A 25,021-nucleotide genomic window follows, 5' to 3' on the forward strand; every position below is an offset into this window, starting at 1 on the left:
CAGAATTAGAGTGGGCCCCGGGAACAGGTAACTATAAAACCGGGGCTGGGGGAGGCAATGGGGCTGGGGCGGGCTGGTGAGGTGGTGGTCGCGGTGCAGTGGGGGCAGGGCATTAGCGGATTATCAGCAAGGTAATTGCCGATACCGATAATGCCCAAAATCGTGATTCTCGGCCGATATCGGCCAAACGATAATCGGTCGATCCCTACTTTATACTTAGGCCGGTTGTGCTGAAATTAATCGGTACGGCAACCTTTACTCAACACTCTTATTGGTTGAAATTGATAGACATGTCTTTTGTCAACCAAACGAAATATGTAACGATCTGTACACCTTTTTAGAAAGAACCACAGTAATTGCTAACTGTAAAAATACATAAAACTACCTGTAATCTGCCATGTAAGATGTACTCCTTGACTTAACACTGTATGAACAGAAGTAAAGCTCCTGAGATTTGTCTCCTCCTTAACAGCCCCTTTGTGGCAAGACTGGGAGTACACCGTATTATTTCTGGTCTTGACACAGAGGAGAAAGCATGGCATATTCTGCTTGGCGCTGGAGACCTGCACAGTATCAAGGTATATAAAATACAAAGGATTTATACAGGGTTTTATCAGGCAAGCTTAATCATACGCACTCATTAAAGATAGTGATGTAGATGATTTAATATGCTGCATCTTTCCTCTTCAAGAGGAGGCCAAGGATATTGTGCCAGTAACCGGTCTGTTTCATAGGATATGCTGGTCCTTTATTGTGTAAGAATTAATTTTTTTTCCTAGAATGTTGCACATTTTACATGTTTTTTTTTCCTGCTGCATTTGAATAGATAAAATGAGTGGTTGCAGAGTATTTATAGGAAGGCTTAGTCCTCATGCTCGTGAAAGAGACGTGGAAAAGTTTTTCAAGGGATATGGACGAATCAGAGAAATCAACTTGAAAAGTGGATTTGGCTTTGTGGTAAGTGTTATTTATTGTGGGTGACAGCACATTTTGTATCATCCACATTTCTATTATGTTTACTTGTTTTTATTTAAGTGTATGTCTTGTATAATTGTCCCCCCTCCCCAATAGACCTCACACCCAGGAGATATGGAAAAATAGACTTGTTAGCAGAATAGTCTCTCCTCCGTTGCCACTTATGTTTTCCTGAACTTTAAGGCTGGGTTCACACATTATTTTGGTCCGTGTTTTAGCCAAAACTAGAAGTCTGAAATACAGAAAATGTCACAAATCGTTCTGTTACAGCCTTTCTCTATGTTGTTTAAACACCTGGTGTTGGTTAAAAATTGCTGCTCAAAATACTTTGCAAACCCAGCCTTACAGTCCATTATTTGTCATGTTTTATGTAGTCATTTGCCGGACACCTTGTGCATAGTCCATTGGGTTTCTAGCTGGCGTCTGTCATGCCACAGAATTTTAATTGGACACCATCCAAGTCTATTCATTCCATCAAGCTTATACAGTAGCATTGTGATTGGAAAAGCCATGGTTCTTGAAGTTTTCTTACAGGTATATACATCTGCCTTATCTGGTATCAATTGTAGAGAGGCACAGCTGCGTGCTGGTACCTTACAAGCCTGGTGTGTATTGTGTACAGGTCCTATTCTAATTAAGGTGCATGATACCTACAGTTGCTGAGGCAACTGTCTAACAACCAGTAATACCCAGCATGCAGTCTTATCTCTCCATGCCTGATTTCATAGGAGTTGGAAGTTGGAAACTTTAACCTGTTAAGGACATACTACTCCCTTGTCCTCTGGTACTCATGGACCAAGGGCATTCCTGTACGTCCTGAAGCCTCAAGTAACTATGATGCGAGCACGGGGGACTGTCAGCTACAGTAACCAGATACTCCCTGCTAATGACAGACAGCTACTATCCCACCTCTGCCCGTCATTTAAAGGGGTACTCCACTGGAAAACCATTTTTTGTTTTTTTTAATCATATTTGTAAATTACTTCTATTAAACAATCTTAATCCTTCTAGTACTTATCAGCCGTTGTTATGAGGAAGTTCTTTTATTTTTGAGTTCCCTTTTTGCCTGACCACAATGCTCTCTGCTGACACCTCTGTCCATTTTAGGAACTGTGAAGAGCAGGATAGGTTTTCTATGGGGATTTGCTCCTACTCTGGAGGTGTCAGCAGAGAACACGGTGGTCAGGCAGAAAGGAAATTCAAAAAGAAAAGAATTTCCAGTGGATCAGAACAGCAGCTAAGTGCTGGAAAGATTAAGATATTTTTTTAATAGAAGTAATTTACAAATCTGCTTAACTTTCTGGCACCAGTTGATCTAATAAAAAATAAAATAATTCCAGTGGAGTACCCCTTAACCCTTTAAACGCCATGATCAGTGCAAATCACGGCATCACAAAGTGAAAGTAAATGCTGCCGTTGGCTCAGTGCCTCCGCTTACCTGCTGCCTCTGGCTTAGCTAGGCTGATAGCATTATACCGTGAATGCAATTTAGTGATTGCATATAAAAGGCCACTATGTGGACTTAGAAAAGTGTAAAATAAAAATAAAAAATCTCAAATTAAAAATCCACCCCCCTAATTAAAAATGCTAACTTTTTTGTAAAAAATTTTTTTTTTAACTAAGTATAAAAATTGGGTATTTTAATTGTATTGACCTACACAATAAAGGTAATGTATCATTTTTACCATAAGAATAACAAACTTCCCAAAAGTTGCAAGTTTTCTTATAAATTTCCACCAACAACTTTTATTTATTTATTTTTTTTCCCCTGTACATTTTATAGTAAGATGAAAGGCCATTACAAAGTACGGTTGATCGGGGGAAAAAAAAAGTCCTCATATGGGTTTGTAGGTGGAAAAATGAGTCTGCTGTCTACATGTGACTGCGGAATCCCACTGAAAGCAATATGCAGTAAATTACCACTGCGTTTCTGGCGGAATTCTTCCACAGATTTTAGCTGTGAACATATTCAGAGGCAGAACAGAAGTATTGGTACTATATTATTATAACGCCTCTGTTCCTGATCTATCATTAAAATAGAATATTAAAGGAATTTGTGTGGCTTTCTGGATATAGGAAGATGTGCTATACTGTTTTCTAAAGAATGGTGCAGCAGTTCTAATTGCAAATTATGACGAGATTAAAAAATGTTTCAATAGGAATTTGAAGACCACAGAGATGCAGATGATGCAGTGTATGAACTGAATGGAAAAGAGCTATGTAATGAAAGGTAAACTTTACGTTATTAAGGAAAAATGGGTGTATATGTCAACTGTTTTTTTATTTTTTTTATTTTTTACACAGACTTGGGGCACAACAGTTTAGTTTTTAATGTCCTTGTTTGAAGGGATCTCCCAGTATTTATTTTTATTGATGATCATGCTCAGGATAGGCAATCAAAATCTGATTAGTGGACATTCAGTACCCCTGCCAAGCAGCGGTTTGCCAGAGCCATTGTGTCAGCATACACAGTGAACAGTGCTGGAAATAGATGGCGCCACTCATTGTGTAGTGGCCATGCTGGGTTATTGCAACTCTGCCCCATTCACTGCAATAGAATCTGAGCTGCAGTAACCCAGCATGGTCACTGCACAATTGACCCCTAAAGCATACATTGTGTAGTGGCCATGCTGGGTTATTGTAATAAAAAAGTCCCAGAAAAAACTTTTAAAAGCAACTCTTGTTGGCTAATCTATTTACATACATTTGCCCACTGGCAAAGAAATGATCAGTGTATAATTTTAATGGTAGGTGTTTAGATGTTCATTGGTGAACTTCAGACAGGCCTGTACATGTGCTTTCTTGAGCAGGGGGACCTTGCGGACGCAGCAGGATTTGTCATTTATGGCAGTGCATTTCCAATTTTTTTTCTCAGTGACTATGGTCCCAGCTGCCTTGAGATCATTGACAAGGTCCTCCTGTGTAGTTCTGGGCTACTGTTCTTATGATCATTGAAACTCCACAAGGTGAGATCCTGCATAAAGCCCCCAAACGAGGGAGACTGCAAGATATTTTGTGGTGTTTTTTTTGTTTGCAAATAATCATTCCTACTGTTGTGAACTTCTTGCCAAGCTGCTTGGCAATGGTCTTGTAGCCAATTCCATCTTTGCATAGGCCTATAATTTTTTGTCCCTGACATCCTTAGGCTATTTTCACATGTGCGAATGTCTGCACGGAGAATTCTTCTGTATGTGCGGTCTTCGCAGAGAAAATAGACATGTCTATTCTTTCTGCGGACTCCGGAATCGTGATTTTCACAGCAGAAACATCTTGTGCAGAAATTCCGCTATGTACACAGTGCAGCAGAATCCCATTGAAATCAGTGGGAGCATAGCTTTAGACAGCAATTTGGTCTTTGCCATGGTAAAGTTTGGAAGCTGAGGAGGAGCACTCCCTTTAAAAAAAATTCCCATACCCCAGCTCATTACCTGTATAAAAAAAAAAAACTGGGAGACAGAAATCTAAAAAGTAAATAAATTCATAACTTATTTGAAATTCACTTTTCTGTTGTAGATAAATATAGCAGATATAGCAGAGCATGCATACATGTTCCATGGCATAAAGAGTGTTAGTGGTAGTGACTGGGATGCTTAATGACACGTTGGGATATTTCCTATGTGAAACACTTACTGCAAAAAGCAAAGTGATTGGAAGAACAGTTGGGTTTTTAGTACCCATATTCATATCCCTATTTCAGAAACCTTCCTTCAATTCTGCTAAACTTGTAACCCATTCAAATGGCACTGTAGGTTTGGCTAAACAGAACTGCTGGGGTTAGAGGCCTAAGTGTTACGCCTGTAATACAGATAGTTAAACACTGGTACAAATTGTCCATTTGAATTAGGCCTTAAAGTCTACCTGTCATTTCAAGTGACAGGATAAACTGCCCAGTGTATGTATGTTTGTAAAAATTATATTTTGCTATTTATGTTGTCTGTGTATAGATATAGAGATATATTTAGTTATATCTCTCTATAACATTGGATGTGTTGGCCACTTTTATCTAGTGGCCAGCGCCCAGTGATGCTCGAAAACTATTCACATGACCTTGGTAAATAAGGCTTTTGTTGGATAACAAGCTTTTTCTATGATAAGGAAGAAAGTGTTAAAGGAACCCTGTGATTGGTAATAGTTATACACCATTATCCACTGGGGTTCCTTAGCCAATCAGCTCACACTCAGTGTTGCCATATAAAAGGGCTGTAATCTATTTTGGGGTATGATTTTCTTCTGCGGGGCTGTTTTTTCTGCATGTAAGAGAACATCCATCTGAATCGATACATATGAATTAAATCTGTCTGCTAATCAACACGGCTGGAGTCGACTGATCACAGGGAGCAATAGATCCTAAAAATGTACATGAGAAGCAGTACTATTTCTGGCCATTATATAACTTGTATATAGCATTTTTAATCCGATTTCTGCTCTGCAGGCTTCATCTATAATTAACAGTTCTCCCAGAGCTTGTGGCGGAGCCTAACATCTGTTGTGTCTGCCATACACTGCACACACACAGAGAAGATCCTGCACTTCTATGTCTTTATACACAGCAGCAGCTACAGCACGAGCAGTCTATAAAGCCCTGAAATCTGTTACTTGCAGAGCTGTCTGTGCAGTCTAACTGCAGTCTGTGTTTGTTCACAGTCCACAGCACTTCTCCCACCTCCCTTCATAGACTTGTATTGCTTGTTGCAGACACAGGACAAAGCTGAGCTGATTTTTAAAGTGGAACAGTTTAGCAGCGGAATAGGGGAAAAAGGTGTACTCTGGTAGGAAAAAAAAAATAGTGCCCAGAAAGTCAGACTAGAGAAAACTACACCACTTCCTCTGGGGCATAAAGCAGATAAGTACTTGGGGCTTTAGAGTTTTTAAATAGAAGTAATTAACAAATATGTACAACTTTCTGACACCAGTTGATTTAGAAACATTTTTTTCCTCCGGAGTACCCCTTTAAAACAGGAGAAAGAAGCATTTTTGACAAAGTTTCTTACATGTGCTTGATCTATGCAAAGTTTGTTTCAAATGACAGTGCCTATTTAAGCCTACAAAGTGCTTACAAATTAAGACTATGGTGTTTTTAAGTTCTCATTTAATGAAAATAGTAATCAGACTAATGTATTTTTTCTATTTAATTTAGAGTCACAATTGAGCATGCCAGAAATCGAAGAGGAAGAGGGGGAATGATGGGTGGAGGTGGAGGGCGCTATCCAATGCGCTTTGGCTACCGTCAGTCAAACAGTGGTGGACCCAGGTAATAATACTCATGAACTGTCCACTACAGTATATTAAGTGAACATTTTCTTCTAATTTCAGTGGTTCATGTAAGATGAAGAATTAGATTTTGGTCTACAAAGGGGTTCTTAAACAAAATGACTTTGTAGAATAAACTTCATGGTGGTATGCCGTTGGTAGAGAGTTGATTCCTATATCTAGCACTGAAACCCTAACCGATCAAAACTTTAGACATGTCTGTATGACATGTAAAGTCTTTTTTTTTTTTTTTTTATATAATGACTAACGTTTTAACAAATGTATATCTAACATTGCAACTTTCATAGTTTTGTTTCTGCAATACTGTTGGTTTTTAATACATGTTGTCACTTGTTAATCTTTGTCAGTAGGTATGGACCCCCAGTACGCACCGAGCATAGAATCATCGTGGAAAATCTTTCCTCGCGCGTTAGCTGGCAGGTGAGCATTGTTACATTTTTAAAGTGAATTCGTGCATAGATTGCCATAAGGCTAGGCTTTAAATGTTAAACTTTTACAACACTAATGGTCTGTCGCTCTTTTACCTGATTGTTTTCTCACTCACACACACACACAGTTCTTGACAAAGGTCTATGCAAGTGCTTTTATTGAACTCTCTAAGTTTAAAAGCGCTGCATGTTCCATAGCACCCAACTAAACAGCATGAAAGGTATTCAGGTGGTGTATCGAAAGAGTACAGAATCCCTTTTTACTGTTCCCTATTTGATGTATTAATGTTTGCTGTGGTTGAAGCTTTATCTACTAAGTGGTTTTCATCTCCGTGGCTCAGTCGAGCTTGAATGTATAGTTTACGTGATACTTTTTTTTTGAGAATCTGTCAAAGAGAAGGACCTTTTAGATTAAGGCATTATGGTGACTTGTAACAGTTTCCACAACTTCTTTACAAAAAGTTGCTGAAATGAAGGCCAATGACTGTAAGAGATGTGGATTTATTAGGATATATAAACAATGCTGTACATTCAGATGGTCTGCCTCCTTGACAGATTCTTTGATAATCCTTTTGTAGTGTGGAGCAATATTGTTGAGGAGTTTGCAAATGAATGGATGCCACTGTGAAGAGTACAGTGTAACATGAATGCGGTAAACTACATACATTCCTCTCAAGGTCTTCCATTCACTGCTGCTGTCTTTTGCCTTATTTGCATGATAACATAACTGCATTGTCCATAGACTTTGCTTGTGAGCATATCATCATGATTTTTGTTTTATCTTAGTTTCATAGCTTTTTTTATTTTTTATTTTTTTTGAGCAGTACAGTCATTGAGGAAACAATCTCTCTTAAAATAGCATATGTTGGCTTATAGAATTAGAGTATCAAATAAGGAGCCAACAACCAATTGCTTCATACCTCTTATAGTTAGGATGTTTGTAGATATATTGTTAAAAACCCCAGGTAGGTTTCTTTTTTGTGGACTTTCCAGTTGCATAGTATTGCAAATTGCTGCATTTTCAGTAACTTGAATATACTTTGTGTAGTATCAAAATGAGGGCTGCATAACTGTTGTATCCATGGATTGGCGGCTTTAATGACTTGTGGCGGTGTCAACCTAAACAGTTAGGTCAAATCAGTTAGGGATCAAAAATGTATAGCTGCAATAATAGATTGCTGGTTTGTATTCAGAACCAGTCATTCAGATGGCACAGAACAGTGTTGCTCTTTTGCAGTAGATTGGTAAAATATACTTCCTGAGTTCTAAAATGGCATTACTACTTCCTGGGCCGTATGGTTAACAGTTAATATCATGTGTAGTTGTTGGTTTCATTTGCAGGATTGTGCACATTTGTAAAATCCCTTACAATTACTTATATTGTGTTCTGAACATACCCGGACACATCGTAGATGTCTTATTGTGACAGCGTCTGTCAGTCTACTGAGGTTTGGAAATGTTCAGTTAATAAGTTCTGGATTTTTGTGATATTTGATCGAATTTCCTGTTGCCCTTTCTATTTCACACTGTAAAATGTGCCAATGTTTGACAAATGAAAATCACAACACTGAAATTGTGGTCTGTGGATGGCACAGTATTAGAACCATGCAAAAATATTGCACATCTTAAGTGTGGGTGATTTGTCTGTTTTATTTTTTGTTTTTCGTTTTTTTCTTTTTAAGCTGCACATCTACGTTATTAGTACTAAACTGATATTGCTCCATCCTGTGTTGTAGTAAATATTTTTTTCCACAGACATATATCTAACCACGTGCATTTTGAACCTCTTTTAACAGCCTTTCTTTGGGTTAAGCCTCGTTTCTCTTGTGTGGAGGAGAGCCCAAGAGTTTTTGGTTTGCTAATGGCTGAAATTCTAGGGCTGGGCCTGTTCTGAAGTTTCCTTTTGGTTCCTATCACCCTCCCGCTTTGCCGATCTAGATCTTGGTTTGCCCAGATTTGAGCAAGAGTGGCTAGCTCAGGTCAGCCTCAGGTTCTCTAGCCACTTCCAGTGATTGCATCCAATGGTTTCAGGTTTAACATCACTCACTTACTGAGACTCTGGTGCTCCCCTGCCGCCTTCCACCCTTCTCATGTAAGTGAGTAGCTCACAAGGTCATCTAGGTTATGGACAAGCGACTCTTTGCTTAAGGTACCTCCAACCACTGGTTTTATATTGTGGTAAGTAATTTGGGTTTGAAATAATATAACACCAAGTAATAAAATCAGAATAGTTAAGTATATGTAGCAGTGAAGTTGTTACATATAGAGTAATACCATTTTGCATCCAATAACCATATATGCTTGTGTTCCTATTGTAACAACATTAGTAGAATTTGTGTAATGTTTAACCTGCTACTTGTGTTTACACTTCACTTAATGTATCTGCATATTATGTAGATCAGCTTTCATACATGACACTAACACTGATTTATCGTAAGTTTTTAGCTAAACCGCAGGTTTTTTCAGTGCAGTATCAATATTTTATACTTAATGCACAAATAAGTCAATGTAAAGGGGTTTAATAGTTAAAAGCTAACCAACATCACTTGTTTCAGGATCTGAAGGATTTCATGAGAAAGGCTGGAGAGGTGACATACGTGGATGCACACAGGGGTAACAGAAATGAAGGGTATGTACTTACCTACTTTATGATTTTATTAGGGAAGTTCTGATAATAATTGGGGCCCTCTAAAGGTTTCAGAATAACCATTAAAATAGTCAGGTGCATACTCTTCTATATGGGATTTCATGGCACTAGAGGGGAGTCATTCTGCTGAGCTTTCAGACTGTTGCAGCCAGTCACATGGTGCAGCTGCTCTTCATTGGTTGTCTGTGGTACCCACCACCAGTGGCTCACGTCAGAGCCACCAATGGTTGTTGTCACAGGGCCATGTGACCGCAAAGTAATCCCCTCCCTAACCATCTTGTTCCTTGTTTACTTTAAAGTAGCAGGGGCTACTGCATCCAGGCATACACTGCTAATGTATGGATTGTGAGTTATGAATAAATAATTACTGACTTACCCCTGACAAGCAACAGATGTATGCTAAGCAAGGCAGTGTGCCTGTCCCAGCAAATCCACTAGGAAAATAACTGTGATGCATAGAACATTGCAAGCTTGTACGAACAGGGACTCCTTACGTTTGACAGGATACCCTGGTGCCACTGAGACAGAGCAGGAGGCATACACTTTTCTTGTAACATGTCTGTATTTCTCATTTGTCAAATCAGTATAGAGCAGTTGATCATTTGTTGTATTTTTATTTTTAAGGGTTGTGGAATTTGCATCCTACAGTGATATGAAGAGTGCTTTAGATAAGTTGGATGGCATGGAACTTAGTGGTCGTAAAATCAAGCTGGTTGAAGATCGCAAAAAACACAGGTAGATTATATCTGTCTGTCGGAGGTTTATGTATTGTCACATCTGCATTTAGACTCAGACTCTCAGACTCTTGAAAAAGCCGGGTCTCACCGGCGAAACGTTGATATAGAGGAGAACAGATTTTAGCTCAATCCAGGCAGTAATATATGGATGGACCACGGAGCTCTGAGATGCTAAGTCCATAGACGGCATTTGAGCAGAGCACTGTATACAGAGCCCCGTGGTCAGATACATCCAAGCATAATATGCCACAAAACTAAAACAAATGAATACGGGATTGTAATTTTAAATCACACACTGCCACCTAGTGGGCAATTTTGAGCACGTTAATATAGTTATTATTTGTAAAATTAAAAGTTACGTTTTAGACCAGAGAGGGTCTCTATTCAGGGTTTACCCTGAGGGGAGTTGCATCCCCTAGGTTTTTTGTCTCTGACATCTGCATTTATGGCATAATCTTTCAGTTAATAATTTCCATTTAACTACTTGACAATAAGCGCTGTACATTCTTTGTGCTGTTGACGTGGAGTTTAAGGGATCACTGTGTATCCTGACACTGATCAGGTAAAGATGATTTTTTAACTTTGTAAACATGCACTTCAGTGGCCCGCAAGACTGCATCAATCACCGTTGTGGGGAGGTGGCACCATAGCCATAATTGGTCTCAGTGCCAGCTGACTAATCCCAGCTAAGGCAGGCAATCTAAAATAACAAGCTCTACCCATTCATTTCCAGTCAGAACAGCAATCAAAGTGGGTGTAGTTTCTGTAATGGGGGCACTTTTTTTTTTCACATCTTCCCCTAAATTTCTGCAACTGTTAGCTACTGATATCAGTAAGGCTGGGTTCACACTACGTTTTTCAACTAAGGTTCCCGCATACGTTTTCTATCAAAAACCGTATGGGGAAAAAAACGGATGGAACAGTATGGGAAAAAGTAAACCGTATGGGTTTTTAAACAGTATACTGTTTTTAAAAGTGCATACTGTTCCGTCCGTTTTTGTAGAAAAAAAACCCATACGTTTTTGAAAATTTTGTCCATTTCTAATGGGAGGGGTCTTGGGTGGGGACTTTAGGATTCAAATGCGCATGTGCAAAGTAAAAACGTATACGTTTTTCCCGTATGGAACCGTATACATGTGCGTTTCCCATTGACGTCCATGTTAAAAAAAACGTATGCAGTTGCAGTACGGTTTTTAAACCGGAGTCAAAACCGTGGTTGACCACGATTTTGTCTCCGGTTTAAAAACCGTACTGCAACCGCATACGTTTTTTTAACATGGACGTCAATGGGAAACGCACATGTATACGGTTCCATACGGGAAAAACGTATACGTTTTTACTTTGCACATGCGCATTTGAATCCTAAAGTCCCCACCCAAGACCCCTCCCATTAAAAATGGACAAAATTTTCAAAAACGTATGGGTTTTTTTTCTACAAAAACGGACGGAACAGTATGCACTTTTAAAAACAGTATACTGTTTAAAAACCCATACGGTTTACTTTTTCCCCATACTGTTCCATCCGTTTTTTCCCCCATACGGTTTTTGATAGAAAACGTATGCGGGAACCTTAGTTGAAAAACGTAGTGTGAACCCAGCCTAACAAAGTTAGGCCTTAAATGCGCACAGTGCCTCATCGTAATTCCAGGCAAATGGTCAGGGCATCATGTAGGGTGTTATTTACGTTGGCATGCTTTTACTTTCAACATTGTTTTGGTGAGCCTTTTCTCCCTTTATGGCCTTGTGAAAATGACAAATTTGTTGCTAAACCAACATGATGTTAGTGTAAAAATTACATTTATATTTTCCTGACCCACTGATCCAGAACTCTGACACAAAGTGCTCTGTTTATGTACTTATATGTATAAAACATTGTATGCATGTAAGTAGTCGCAACAATTTGTGTTCTCCAAAAGCAACAGCAGACTAACTGAGGGAGACTCTTTAACATTTTTATTTGTTCATATATTGTGCTATTAGATGCATATAAAAACCAAGATACAATAACAATATAGTATAGTAATAATGGGCAGCACCCGTTCTTCCCTTCTCATAACATGAGTAAAAACTTACTATGGCTTGAAAAAAGGCATTGGTAAGCCCAAAAGAGTCAAAAATTGCATACAGCATAATATCTATAATACTTGAATGCTTAGGTAAAACCATAATCTTTACAAGCCTGTAAGATAACCCAAGGCACAAGAGATGAGAAGAACGGGGATGGCGCCACCCCAACACATGTTTTGGCTACAAAGCCTTTGTCCATTGGATGCTGTCCTCTAGATAGGTCAAAGTTTAAATGTAATACATCACCCATTCAAAATGCAGCTTTGTGTACATATGAGGGGGGTGTCTGGGCATGATCACATGCACACTAGCAACTTAGCAAGTTGTGCAGCACGTCAGAATAAACCCCTTAAGGACCAAGCCCATTATGACCTTAAGGACCAGAGCATTTTTTGCTAATCTGACCACTGTCACTAAGTATTAATAACTCCGATACTTGCATAATTTCTTGGTAAAAAATAGCAAAATTCTTTTTTAAAAAGTTGAATTTGTCTAACTTTGAAGCTTTCTGCTTGTAAGGAAAATGGGCATGCCAAAAATTATATATTCACATATAATATGTCTGCTTTGTTTGCATCATAAAGTTGAAACTTTACTTTTTGAAGACGTTAAGAGGGCTTCAAAATTTAGCAGCAATCTTCCAATTGTTCACGAAAATTTCTAAATCTGAATTTCAGGGACCAGTTCAGTTATAAAGTGAATTTGAATGCCCCTCAAAGTATTTAAAATGACATTCCAAAAGTTTAATCCTTTAGGATTAGCAGCAAAGTGAAGGTGAAAATTCTAAATCTTCATTTTTTTTTTTTCTTTCATTTTTACAAGGGGTAAAAGGAGATAAAGCCCACCAAAATATGTAACCTAATTTCTCTCGAGTATGGAAATACCACATATGTGAATGTAAAGTGCTCTGCAGGCTCACTACAGGGCTCAGAGCAACAATGGGATTTTGGAGAGCAAATTTTGCTGAAATGGGTTTTGGGGGGGCATGTTGCTTTTAGGAAACCCCCATGCTGCCAGAACAGCGCGCAGAAAACACATGGCACACTATTTGGGAAACTACACCCCACAGGTGATTGACAAACTTTCGTTAAAGTGGGACGTGAAAATGAAAAAAAATGCTGGTGTTACCACAAAATTTTCATTTTCACAACAGGTAAGGTCCCCCAAAATTTGTAACCCCATTTCTCTCGAGTAAGGAAATCTCATATGTGGATCTAAAGTGCTCTGCGGGCGCACTACAGGGCTCAGAAGAGAATGAGTGCCATTGGGCTTTTGGAGAGGGAATTTGGTTGGAATAGAAGTCAGGGGCCATGTGTGTTTACAAAGCCCCCATGGTGCCAGAAAATTGCCACACACACACACGACCCCATTTTGGAAACTACACTCCTCACGGAATGTAATAAGGGGTGCAGTGAGCATTTACACCCCACTGGCGTTTGACAGATCTTTGGCAGATCTGTGCACACCTGTGGGGTGTAAATGCTCACTGCACCCCTCATTACATTCCCTGAGGGTGTCTAGTTTCCAAAATGGGGTCACATGGGGGGGGGGGGGGGGCGTCTACTGTTCTGGCACCATGGGGGCTTTGGAAACTAACATGGTCTTCAATTCCAGTAAAATTCTTTTTCCAAAAGTCTAATGGTGCTCATTCTCTTCTGAGCCCTGTAGTGCGCCCGCAGAGCACTTTACATCCACATATGGTGTATTTCCTTCCTCAGAAGAAATGGGGTTACAAATTTTGGGGGCTTTTTTCCGATTACTCCTTGTGAAAATGAAAACTTTAGAGTAACGCCAGCATTTTAGTGAAAAAATTTTATTTTTTTTCATGTCCAACTTTAACGAAAATTTGTCAAACACCTGTGGGGTGTTAAGGCTTCTCTATACCCCTTGTTACGTTCCGTGAGGGATGCAGTTTCCAAAATGGGGTCACCTTTTACCTCTTATGTAAATGAAAATTATGGGGCAACACCAGCATGTTAGTGTGTGTTAAAAAATAAAAATAAATAATTTTACACAATTGTAGAGCACAATTTCTTTTCTTAAGAGGTGAAAGGAGAAAAAGCCCACCAAAATTTGTAACACAATTTCTCCTGAGTACGTTGATACCCCATATGTGGCACTAAACTGTTGCCTTGAAATAGGACAGGGCTCCGAAGTGAGAGCACCATGTGCATTTGAGGCCTAAATTAGGGATTTTCATAGGGATGGACCCAGATGCAAGCATGGGTGTTCCCCCAAACAGAGTGCCTCCAGCTGTTGCAAAACTACCAGCGTGCCTGGACGGTCAATGGCTGTCCAGCAATACTGGGAGTTGTTGTTTCTCGGTCACTCTTAATTGGGGGACACCTTACTGATGGGTATATGCTCTTGCCACTAGGAGGCTCTGACACTAGGAAAAAACTTGGCTTCTCCCTGGCAGAATATACCCGCCCTCTTGCAGTGAGGTAACCAGTTTTTTCTAGTGTCATAGGAGGCCAGACATGGTTTTGGGGAGCTCCCCAGACCTTATCTTTTTTTCTCTTTTGTTATTTTCCTAGTTTTAGGCTAAAGTTTAGTTTTTCTCTCCTTTTTTATTTTTTCTATGGTGGGGTGACAGGAGCATGGCGCTGCCTGATCCCCCTACATGCGAGCTAGGGGCACGGCGCATTGGATGAGAATGACCCGTTAACCCCTCCTCGCCAACAACCAGCGCCTGGCGGTGTACCCCGGGTCCCGGTCCCCCATTCGCCCCTGTTCGCCATGTCGGCAAAAGGCAGGTGGCACTAGCTGGTCGAAGACTTTGAGGGTGAGTATGTGGCGGTTGAGGTGAGTATCCCCCCCCCCCTCCTCCTCTGTGTGTGACCATGGGTCCCTACTACTGGGACGGATTTTTGGGGTCCGGGCCACGAGGGGTTAACCCTTTTATTCTGGGTCCTTATTGGGGGGGGGTCTCATGTTGGGGGGGTTCTTCTGGGGGACTGTTTTTATACGTTCTTGTCCTGTGGAGGGCATTTTGTGGCGGCTCCCTCAACAGGACTTAATGCGGCTCACCTTCTTCTATGGACGGCGGTTTACAGCGGGCGCTGCTTATCCCGCCGCCGGGGTCCATGTTCCCTGGCTGCGCATGGCCGCCTCCCAGCATTGCGGCGGATAACTCCGCCCTTCTTCATCTACTGTTTGGCGCGCAAGCCGGGGTCCCTGAGCTCCACCTCCCCCTAACCCCCACCCCCCCCCCTCGCGCGCTGATCACTGCGCCCTTGTCTTCTCTTTCTCTCTCTGTTGCGGGGGCCGGTGTGAGGTGAGATCTCCGAACCCATGCAAAAACCGAACTGCAGTCTCGCCTCACACCGGTGCGGGACACTGTTTCCTAGCTCCCGCGGCTGCTGCCGACGGGAGCTCCGGAGCGGCCGCATGACAGGCTATTATAGCCCGCTGTTCGCCATCGCCCCTCCGATGGATAATCCCTGCGCTTATGGGCAGCTCTCGCAGAGTGCCCTGCTCCCTCCCATGTGTGGGCCGGAGTCTGCTTTACTGAGTCATTTAAAAAAAAAAAAGGGGTGTGTGTGTGTAGGGGTATGGTTTTATATATGTATTTATATACACACATGCATTTCTTCTTGGTCACTCAGACCATTTGTTGGTGTTTGCCACCCTCTTGTGGCCAACACCTGTATTTCAGTCTGATTCTATTGTCTCTTTGAGACAATCAGTTCCCAGTACCAGTACCCCGCTAACTGGGGCGAGATGCCTTATACGGTGATCCCTCAACTTTCTTTCTACAGTGAAATCTGTCTATGGCAGCGTGATCCGACTGTTCAGAATGGGCATTTTACTGGTACAACGCCTGCATTGCTGAAGCTTATGCACTGACATAGCCAGTGATTTACAGCTCCCGGCAGATCCTTCTTACTTTTATATGTAGGAACTTTCTTTATCTTTGTTTTTTCTTTAATTTTCACCATTTCCTCATTTTTGGATGACTTTTTGGTGCCTTTAGAACCAATTACCAGGTTGGTTCTGATCCCAACATTCAATGGTTTATTTTTTGTCTTGCACTTTTATTCTAGTGCAGCTTTAGGGTCACCCTGGATGGTGACCTGTCATACGCTATTCATGGGTATCCCTCTGGCGTCCTTCTGCATTGTTACTCCTAACCTTGTGCAAGCTCTTTGGTTGATCTCTCCTTGGAGGTCCCTCATCTGTCATGTCTGCTGGCCGCCCATCCTGGGGTGGTGTTGGCATGTCATGTTATATAACCCCTTCTCTGCAGGTTAGGCATCTAATGCTCCGGATCCTCACATCCAGCGCAAGGTACCCATGGGAATGTCCCTGTCCTGGCCGGATATCACTGTGACACACAGTAGCCCCGCCTTTCACTCATCCTGGTACCTCACTGCTGGTGCACGGTGTCCGAAGGAGTGCCTCGTTGTCTACTAGGGACCCATACCAGTTAGTCAGGCAGTGTTCTGCATGGTTTCCTCTGCCGTCGGTCACACGGCTGATGCCTCTGTGGCTGCAGTTCCGATACCTCACTGCCTAGTGTGGCATGTGGTGAACTGACCCATGTGTCCTATGGACCCCATGACTCGTTGTCAACTATGGACCCATACCAGTATGCCAGATGGTGGTCTACATGGTTTCATACACCGCCTGTCCCACATCACCCGGTTGATGTATCTGCGGCTGGAGTTCCGGTACCTCACTACTGTGCGAAGTGTCCAATAGAATGACTTGTGGTATGCTCTGGACCCATCCCAGTAAGCCAGACAGTGGTCTGCATGGTTTCCTCTGCCGCCTGTCACGTGGCTGATGTCTCTGTGGCTGCAGTTACGATGCCCAACTGCTTAGTGCGGTATTTGGAGAACTGACCCATGGGTCCAAGGACCCTCTGTCTTTGTCTCCTACGGACCCATACCAGTAAGCCAGATGGTGGTGGTCTGCTTGGTTCCCCATTCCAGTAAGCCAGACGGTGGTCTGCTTGGTTCCCTACTTCGCCTGCCACACTTCACATGGCTGATGTATGGGCGACTGGATTTCATGTTCCTCACTGCTGTGCAGGGTGCTGACGGGATGCATCGTTGTCTTCGGTGGACCCATATCAGTATGCCGGACAGTAGTCTGCATGGTTACCTACACCGCCTGTCATACATCACACTTCTGATGTATGTACGGCTGGAGTTACGGTACCTCACTTTTGGCGAGGTGCCGACGAAATGACTTGTTGCTTGCTATGGACCCATACCAGTAGGCCAGGCGGTGGTCTGCAGGATTCCCTGCACCACCTGTCTCACATCGCATTGCTGGTGTATCTGCGACTGGACTTCCGTTTCCTCCCTACTGTCAAGTTTTCCGATGGAATGCCCTGCTGTCCGCCGTGGACCCATACAGTGAGCCAGACATGTTTTCTTCTGCAGTCTGTCACATGTCGCACAGCTGCTTTTACCAACTGGAGTGCCAGTTCCCTACTGTTGTAGTGCGGTATCCTTAGACCTGACCCAGTAGGTCCCACGGACACTACATGGAATGCAGGGTTGCATTCCACGGTGTCTCTGCTTCCCTCTTTCTCATAGGGGGCGGGGTTTCACAGCCTTCCCGCCCTTCCACCTTTGACAAGGGTGCACAGTTATCCCTTGACTGCTCCCTTTTTCACCGACCACCTGGTGATGGTCTTGTTCAATCGGACTGCTTCTTCGGGTTCCCTACCATGCCTTGTCCCCGTGGACGGTGGTTCAGGTTCTCTCTGCCATGATGTAGTTTTTCTTTGAGTCACCCCAGGTTGCTCCGTGAACCCTCTGCAATGCCCCACATGCTGGTTTTTCAGGGTTGCCTACTTGGCCAGGTCCCTCTCTGCATGCCTGCTACTCTGTCTACAGGCTGCTCTCTCTCTCCACCCTTCTACTCTGACTACAGACTGATATCTCCCTCCACTGTGTTTCCGTATGCAGGTCCCGGTGTAGCCACGGTCCCTTTCCCACATAGTCGGACTGTGTCTGCATGGTGTTCCGCGGCGGGCGGCCATTATCGGATTATCGGCAAGGTAATTGCTGATAACGTCCAAAATCGTGAATATTGGCCGATCGGCCAAACCGATAATCGATCGATCCCTACTTGACAGTCGTGCAGAAAACCATCATTGACACACTCCATAAGGAGGAAAAGCCCCAAAAGGTAATTGCAAACGAAGTGGGACATTCCCAAAGTGCTTTATTAAACCCCTTAAGGACCAAGCCCATTTTAACATTAAGGACCAGGCCAATTTTATATTTCCATCTACAGACCCATATAAGGGCTTGTTTTTTGCGTGACCAATTTGTACGTTGTAATGAAACCTCAAATTTCACCATAAAATGTACATCAAACCCCAAAAATTATTTTTATAGGGAGGAAATTTTTAATGAGAACCACAATTTTGCACATTTTGGAGGCTTTCGTTTTCACACTGTACACTTAACGGTAAAAATGAAGTTTTTTTTTTAATTTTGTAGGTCAATACGATTAAAATGATACCCATGGCTAGATATTTTTTATATTTTTGTACCGCTTAAAAAAAAAAAAAAATCTAAAACTTTTTGTACAAAATCGGTAATCTAAAATCTCTCTATGTTGACCACCTATAACTTTTTCATTTTTCTGTATATAGGTCAATATGAGGGCTCATTTTTTGCGCCGACATCTGTACTTTTTATCGATACCACATTTGCATTTATAAAACTTTTTTAGATAATTTTTATTTTTTTTCGGAATAAAATGGGACTAAAAAGCAGCATTTTTGGACTATTTTTTTTTTTTTTTTTTAAGTTTATGCCATTCACCGTACGGGATAATTAACATATTTTGATAGTTTGGCCATTTATGCACGTGGCAATACCAAATATGTTAAAAAAAAAAAATAATAATAATTTACACTTTTTGGTGGTAAAATGGGAAACGGACAATTTTTATTGGGGGAGGAGATTTTATTTATTTTTATACATTTTTCATGTCTCAATAGGTGACTATAGTAATCATTTGATTGCTAATACTGTTCAGTGCTATGCATAGGGCATAGCACTGATCAGTATTATTGGCTATCTTCTGCTCTGCTCGATCTTAGACCAGAGTAGGAGACGGACGGAGGCAGGTGAGGGGACCTCCGGCCGCCATTACAGATGATCGGATCCCTGCGGCAGCGCTGGGTGCGATCCGATCATCTATTTTAACATGCGCACTGTTGCAGATGCTGTGATCTGTATACTGATCACGGCATCTGAGGGGTTAAACAATAAGAAACGTCAGAAGCGTCTTACCTGGGCTAAAGAAAAAAAGACCTGGTCTGTTTCTCAGTGGTACAAAGTCCCCTTTTTTTATTTTTTTTGATGAGAGCAACTTTTGCATCTCATTTGGAAACAAAGGACCCAGAGTATGGAGGAAGAATGGAGAGGTGCACACTGCAAGATGCTTGAAGTCCAGTGTGACGTTTCCACAGTCTGGTGGAATTTTGGGAGTCATGTCATCTGCTGGTGTTGGTCCACTGTGCTTCATTGAGTCCAGAGTCAATGCATCCGTCTTCCAGGAGATATTGGAGCACTTCATGCTTCCTTTGGCAGATGAGGTTTATGGGGATGCTGACTTCATTTTCCAGCAGGACTTGACACCTGTCTACACTGCCAAAAGCACCAAAACCTGGTTCAATGACCATTAGGGACATTTATCAATGTTTGCTTATGTATTCCTTTTCTTTAGTACTTTTTTCTTAACTTTTTTTTTTTTTTTGCTTATGTGTGACTTATTTATCAACTGGTTTCAGCCTGTTGATAATTTTCTTTCACGTAAGCAATTTCTTTTTTTACTTTGGTAGTAGCTTTTTCTGCTCCATGTTTGAGCTGGAGTAAATTTAGTCAATTTTTAACCCTGTTGTGACTTTTTTTTGCACAGTTGCGACTGTCGCAGTTAATAAATACCTGACTACCCGTAGTCCATTTTAAAATTATTACTTTGTAGTTAAGTTTTTGAAAACTTGCTTTTCTCGCTTTCCAGTCAAAATGTCGCACGAAAAATCGTGTAGTCGCAGGTGCAACATTTTTGCTACATTTTTAGTAAAGAAAAATTAACTAAATTGCTTCATATATGCCTGTCCATGGGATTACTGTGCTTGATTGGCCAGTAAACTCTCCTGACCTGAACTCCATAGGGAATCTATTGGGCATTGCCAAGAGAAAGATGAGACATGAGACCAAACAATGCAGAAGAGCTGAAGGCCGCTATTGAAGCATCCTGGTCTTCCAGAACACCTCAGCAGTGCCACAGGCTGATCGCTTCCATGCCATGCCGCATTGAGGCAGTAATTGCTGCAAAAGGGGCCCAAACCAAGTACAGCGTACATATGCATGCTTATACTTTTCAGAGGTCCGATCTTGTTCTGTGTACAATCCTTGATTGCTTGTAATATTTTAATTGTGGTTTTGGGCTTTTCGTGAGCTGTAAGCCATGATCACAGTTTTGCCAAATCACGTCTTGAACTATCTTGCTTTGCATGTAATGAGTCTCTCTCATATATTAGTTTCACCTTTTAAGTTGCATTACTGAAATAAATGAACTTTTGCACAATATTGACATTTTTCGAGTATCACCTGTATGACATCATCCTGGGGGTTGTGTAGCGAGTGCACAATCAACCTTGTGTGAACCTGCCCGTAAATGTGGCTAAGAACTATGGGGTATATTTATCAACTTATCAACTGTCATTGTTGTCCATAGTAACCAATCACAGCAAAGCTTTTGTTTTCTAGAAATGTTTAAGAAATAAAAGCTGAGCTCTGGTTGGTAGGAGCAACAAATACAGTTCTTCTTTTAGACCATATTGATGAATAAGGCTCTGTATGTAAAGTTGAATTAACTTGCAAATAAGAGGCATCTCATTACCTTTAAGCAATGCACTTGACTGCAAAACATTCTGGATGACCTTGTGATGTTACGGCTGTGTACCTCTCCTCCACAGCCGTGACGCCACCTCCCGTAGACATGAATGTAGGGGGGTGTGCAGTGATGTCATTATCACAAAGCCCTATACCGGTGTTCTGAACATAAATATTCAGATGCCGGTGTGCCAGCAGTCGGCTCCCCCGTGATCAGAAATCTTATTCTCCTTTGGATAGGGGATAGGATGTCTAGGGGCAGAGTACCGTTTTAAGTCAACAGCTGCCTAAGTTGTTACACATGCTGTTACAGAAGTTTGAGTTAAGTAAAGCAAAGCTACTCAACATTACATATGGAACAGTGGTTACTGGTTTAGGCAATTATGGGAGAATTGGAGGTCCTAAGGAGCGTTAAAAGCATTGGGCTGCTAATTTTTTGCAGGGTGTTTCCAACTGAATTTCATGAATGATTGTCCGCCTGTTTTCTGTGTAAATCTGAGTAACCTCACGCTGCATTTTGTACTGACACTGTATTATTTCTCCTCAGAAGCAGGTCCAGATCAAGAAGTTACTCTAGATCACGCAGTAAGTCCAAGTCTCGTGGATCTTCCAGGTCTGCAAGCAGATCCCGCTCCCCTAGCCGTACTCCTGAAAAGAAATATAGTCAGAAATCTACAAGTGGTGAACCTTCCCAGAGCTCCCCCAAACGCCAGTCCCGATCAAGTTCAGCAGAGAGCCGCGGTTAATGACACCTGTTTAAATCTATGAATGAAGGTTAAGTGCCCCCTAGAGGAAGATTGCTGGGGATGAAAGTTTTTCACTGTTTTATGTAACCAAAGCGCCTGTAAAATAATCTGGCACAATAAGGTGGCCTAATGCTTTTGTTTTTGTGAATGTGATCTGGTTCTTCTGGCTAGACCATGAAATAGACAGGATTTAAATGTAACCCTTCCAATTTGACATGTTTCACACAGTAGATGAGTGAGACGTGTCTGGTGTTTTTTTTTTTTTTTTTCTTTTTTTCTTTTTTTTTTTAAAGATATTAAATTAAGATATGTATGTAGCTTTAAGTTTATTTGGTCTTTGACATCACATACTTCTGTATTGTTCTATTCTTTATAACACTGTTGCCAGGAAAATGTAAGTTTCAATAAATATATAAAAAAAATCATAAGTGTACATAAGTGCATGTTAAATCAGGTAGTTATTGTTACAATTTGAGTTCATTTATTTACAGCCAAAGCCTATGTTTTGATTTGTCTTGTTATATAGGCTTCATCAGTTAATGTGCGTGTGCAGGATGAAACTTACTTTAAAACTACAAAATGTACGATTTCCAGTTATTTGGATTATTCTAACTTTATCTAAGGCAGGTGTTTTTTTTTTTCTTAAAATTTTTGTAAGTATAGTTTTTTTTTTCTACATGTCTTAAAGGGGTATTCCAGGCAAAACCTTTCTTTATATATATCAACTGGCTCCGGAAAGTTAAACAGATTTGTAAATTACTTCTATTAAAAAATCTTAATCCTTCCAATAGTTATTAGCTTCTGAAGTTGAGTTGCTATTTTCTGTCCAACTGCTCTCTGATGACTCGCGTCCCGGGACGACATCATTGAGCAGTTAGACAGAAAACTTCAGAAGCTAATAACTATTGGAAGGATTAAGATTTTTTAATAGAAGTAATTTACAAATCTGTTTAACTTTCCGGAGCCAGTTGATATATAAAAAAAAAATTGGCCTGGAATACCCCTTTAAAGGGGATCAGTCATGACCAAAAAATTGACGTCAGAAGTTTTAATCTGTGGCGGTCCACTCGAACCAAAACGTGCACACTTGTCCACTTCTGCCCCTTAGTTTGTCAACTTTTTTTTTTTTTTTTGGGTGGGGGGGGGGGCAGCGGTGGGCTCTGCTTTGCTTTCTATAGAGAGCTGAGTGTGTGCACTGTAAAAATCCATAGAAAGTCTTGGAAGTCTACACACCACAGGCTCATTTTTGTGGAGTCCGGAATGAAAAGGCACAGCACTGCATGCTTCTGTTGTTCAGGGTTTCAGCATCTGGACCATTACTTATTAAAACCTTTGCCATGTCACTATGACAAGTCAAAAGCTTCATGAAATAAGTTACACTTTAATTGATCTTGTTTGCTTTTGTTTTAATTGATAGTTGTTTAATAGAAAATAAAACAGTTTGAAACAGTTTGTCCAATTATGAGCTGTTCTGTATTCATATTTCTGCTTTTGGTTAATTAAAGAATCCTTAAATGCAAATATTTCCTTAAATGGTCGCTGTTTCAAACAACTTCTTTCCGTTTGTGATTCCTGACATATATTTAATGACTTCTTATGTCAATAAAACAGCTCTAGGCTAGGTTTCACACAGCTTTCTTTTCTGGCGTTTTTTAGGAAAACTGCCACTGCAGTTTTTGAGCCAAAGCCAGAAGTGCATTTAAAAGGAATGAGAAATGTAAAGAAAGGATTTATCCATCCTGCTAGATCCACTTCGGTCTTTAGCTCATAAACTGCAGCAGGAGTTGTCTAAACAAAACACCAGAAAAAACTTGTGTGGAAACCTAGTCCTAAAGTTTTGGATGTTAGGGTCTTCCTACCTTGCAGTCTGCTATCCACTGCCTGTTGGGGGGGGGGGGGGGGGGGAGAATGTGACTCTAGCCACAGCTAGATCAGGGTGGAACACACAAAGTGAGGAAGGGCTTAGTATGTGCAAAAGAGGCCTGGCCTGTGTACCTGCTATATGAGCCTGCCTGCTGTTCGTGACATTGTTCCTAAATGGTAAACAAAACTTCCCTCTCCTCTCTGACAACCCATACATTTTTGAGCAGCTGTTGTGTAAATAGTAGTATACCTACTCCTTTATGTCCAGTGCTTACTGTAACCCCTTCCTTGCTGCGCTGCTTCTTTCTTAACTTCTGCTTAGCACCTTACAAAGCCAAACATGTACACTTTTTAAGCTTTTTACCATATATAGTATTTCCCTTTTGCCATGACTGCACCACCTGAGGGACTCCGCCCCAAGGGATAAATGGAGAAGCCCTCCCCTCCAGTCTCAGTGGTTTCCCTTTGAAAGCCTGACTAAGGCAGGAGTCCCTGCATCAGGTGGCTAAAAAGCTGGGGGCATGACGTTTTGGTACCCGGGTAGTTGTTACTGGTGGTGTTGCCTCTAGTGACCCCCACCTCTTGTCTGGGTTGCGTCTAAAGCCTGGCTCCACTGTTTGCCCAAAATACTTGGTGTATAAGGGGTTAAGCGTGTGTGTGTGTGTGTATATGTGTATGTATGTGTATATATATATATATATATATATAATATATATATATATATATATATATATATAATATATATATTATTGCCAAGGTCCCAGGAAATCCTGATGTGAAGCTCAATGGGTAATGAAAAATGACCTCAGTAAAGGTGCCCAGGTATCCAAAACTGAAATAAAAAAGCACAAAGGGATGCGCTCCGTAGTGTGACACCAAAGTACAATCGGTAATGCTATGTGTGAACTGCGCTTACCACATAAAGTTGTACTACGTCAAAGTAAAACAATGGATCAGGGTATATCAGCCTGGGAACAGCAGCAGTCTCCCGAATGTGCCCATTCCAAATAATACTGGTGAGCCTCCTGCTCTGAATACTAAACCTTTTTATTCTACTGTGACTGCAGTGGGGGGTGCTAGACCCAAAGTTCGTCAGTCTCCCCACAGCGGCCGCATGATATATAATTCTAGTTTCCATAAGAATAAAAATTATCCTAATAAATCTCATGTCACAAAAATCTTACCTGCCGGCTGGTTCACCTAGTCACAACATAAGGGAATCCTCTATTACCAGTGGTGAGTCTGGTATCTGCCTCCCGGCGTGTGCGCGTCCTATATCAGAATCGCAATATCTGACCGCACAGTGTAGGTGCGCTCCTACCAATTCTGACGCTATCGGACCGCACCCTGCTATTAACCTTGGTGAAATCATTCACCCCCTAGCGATTCACACCACAGGGAAACGTGATGCACT

At 41.3% G+C, this 25,021-nt stretch overlaps 1 protein-coding gene across 5 annotated transcripts in view; it reads left to right on the forward strand.

Moving 5' to 3' along the window:
• Positions 1 to 23,226, forward strand: part of LOC130295907 (serine/arginine-rich splicing factor 5-like) — a 31,420-nt gene extending 8,194 nt beyond the window's left edge. For 2 of the 5 annotated variants that reach the window (XM_056547222.1, XM_056547227.1), the window contains 7 exons: positions 827 to 957; positions 3,135 to 3,205; positions 6,113 to 6,226; positions 6,594 to 6,666; positions 9,230 to 9,303; positions 9,946 to 10,056; positions 21,546 to 23,226. In XM_056547222.1, coding sequence (XP_056403197.1) covers positions 827 to 957; positions 3,135 to 3,205; positions 6,113 to 6,226; positions 6,594 to 6,666; positions 9,230 to 9,303; positions 9,946 to 10,056; positions 21,546 to 21,744 — 773 coding nt within the window. In that variant the 3' untranslated portion in view covers positions 21,745 to 23,226. Of the gene's footprint in view, positions 1 to 520; positions 579 to 826; positions 958 to 3,134; positions 3,206 to 6,112; positions 6,227 to 6,593; positions 6,667 to 9,229; positions 9,304 to 9,945; positions 10,057 to 21,545 lie in introns of those variants that run through there. The other 3 variants (XM_056547226.1, XM_056547223.1, XM_056547224.1) reach the window with 3 other exon arrangements.
• The last annotated feature ends 1,795 nt before the right edge of the window (positions 23,227 to 25,021 follow it).

Source organism: Hyla sarda, chromosome 11, assembly GCF_029499605.1.
Source record: "Hyla sarda isolate aHylSar1 chromosome 11, aHylSar1.hap1, whole genome shotgun sequence".
In the NCBI taxonomy this organism is placed as follows: Eukaryota; Metazoa; Chordata; class Amphibia; order Anura; family Hylidae; genus Hyla; species Hyla sarda.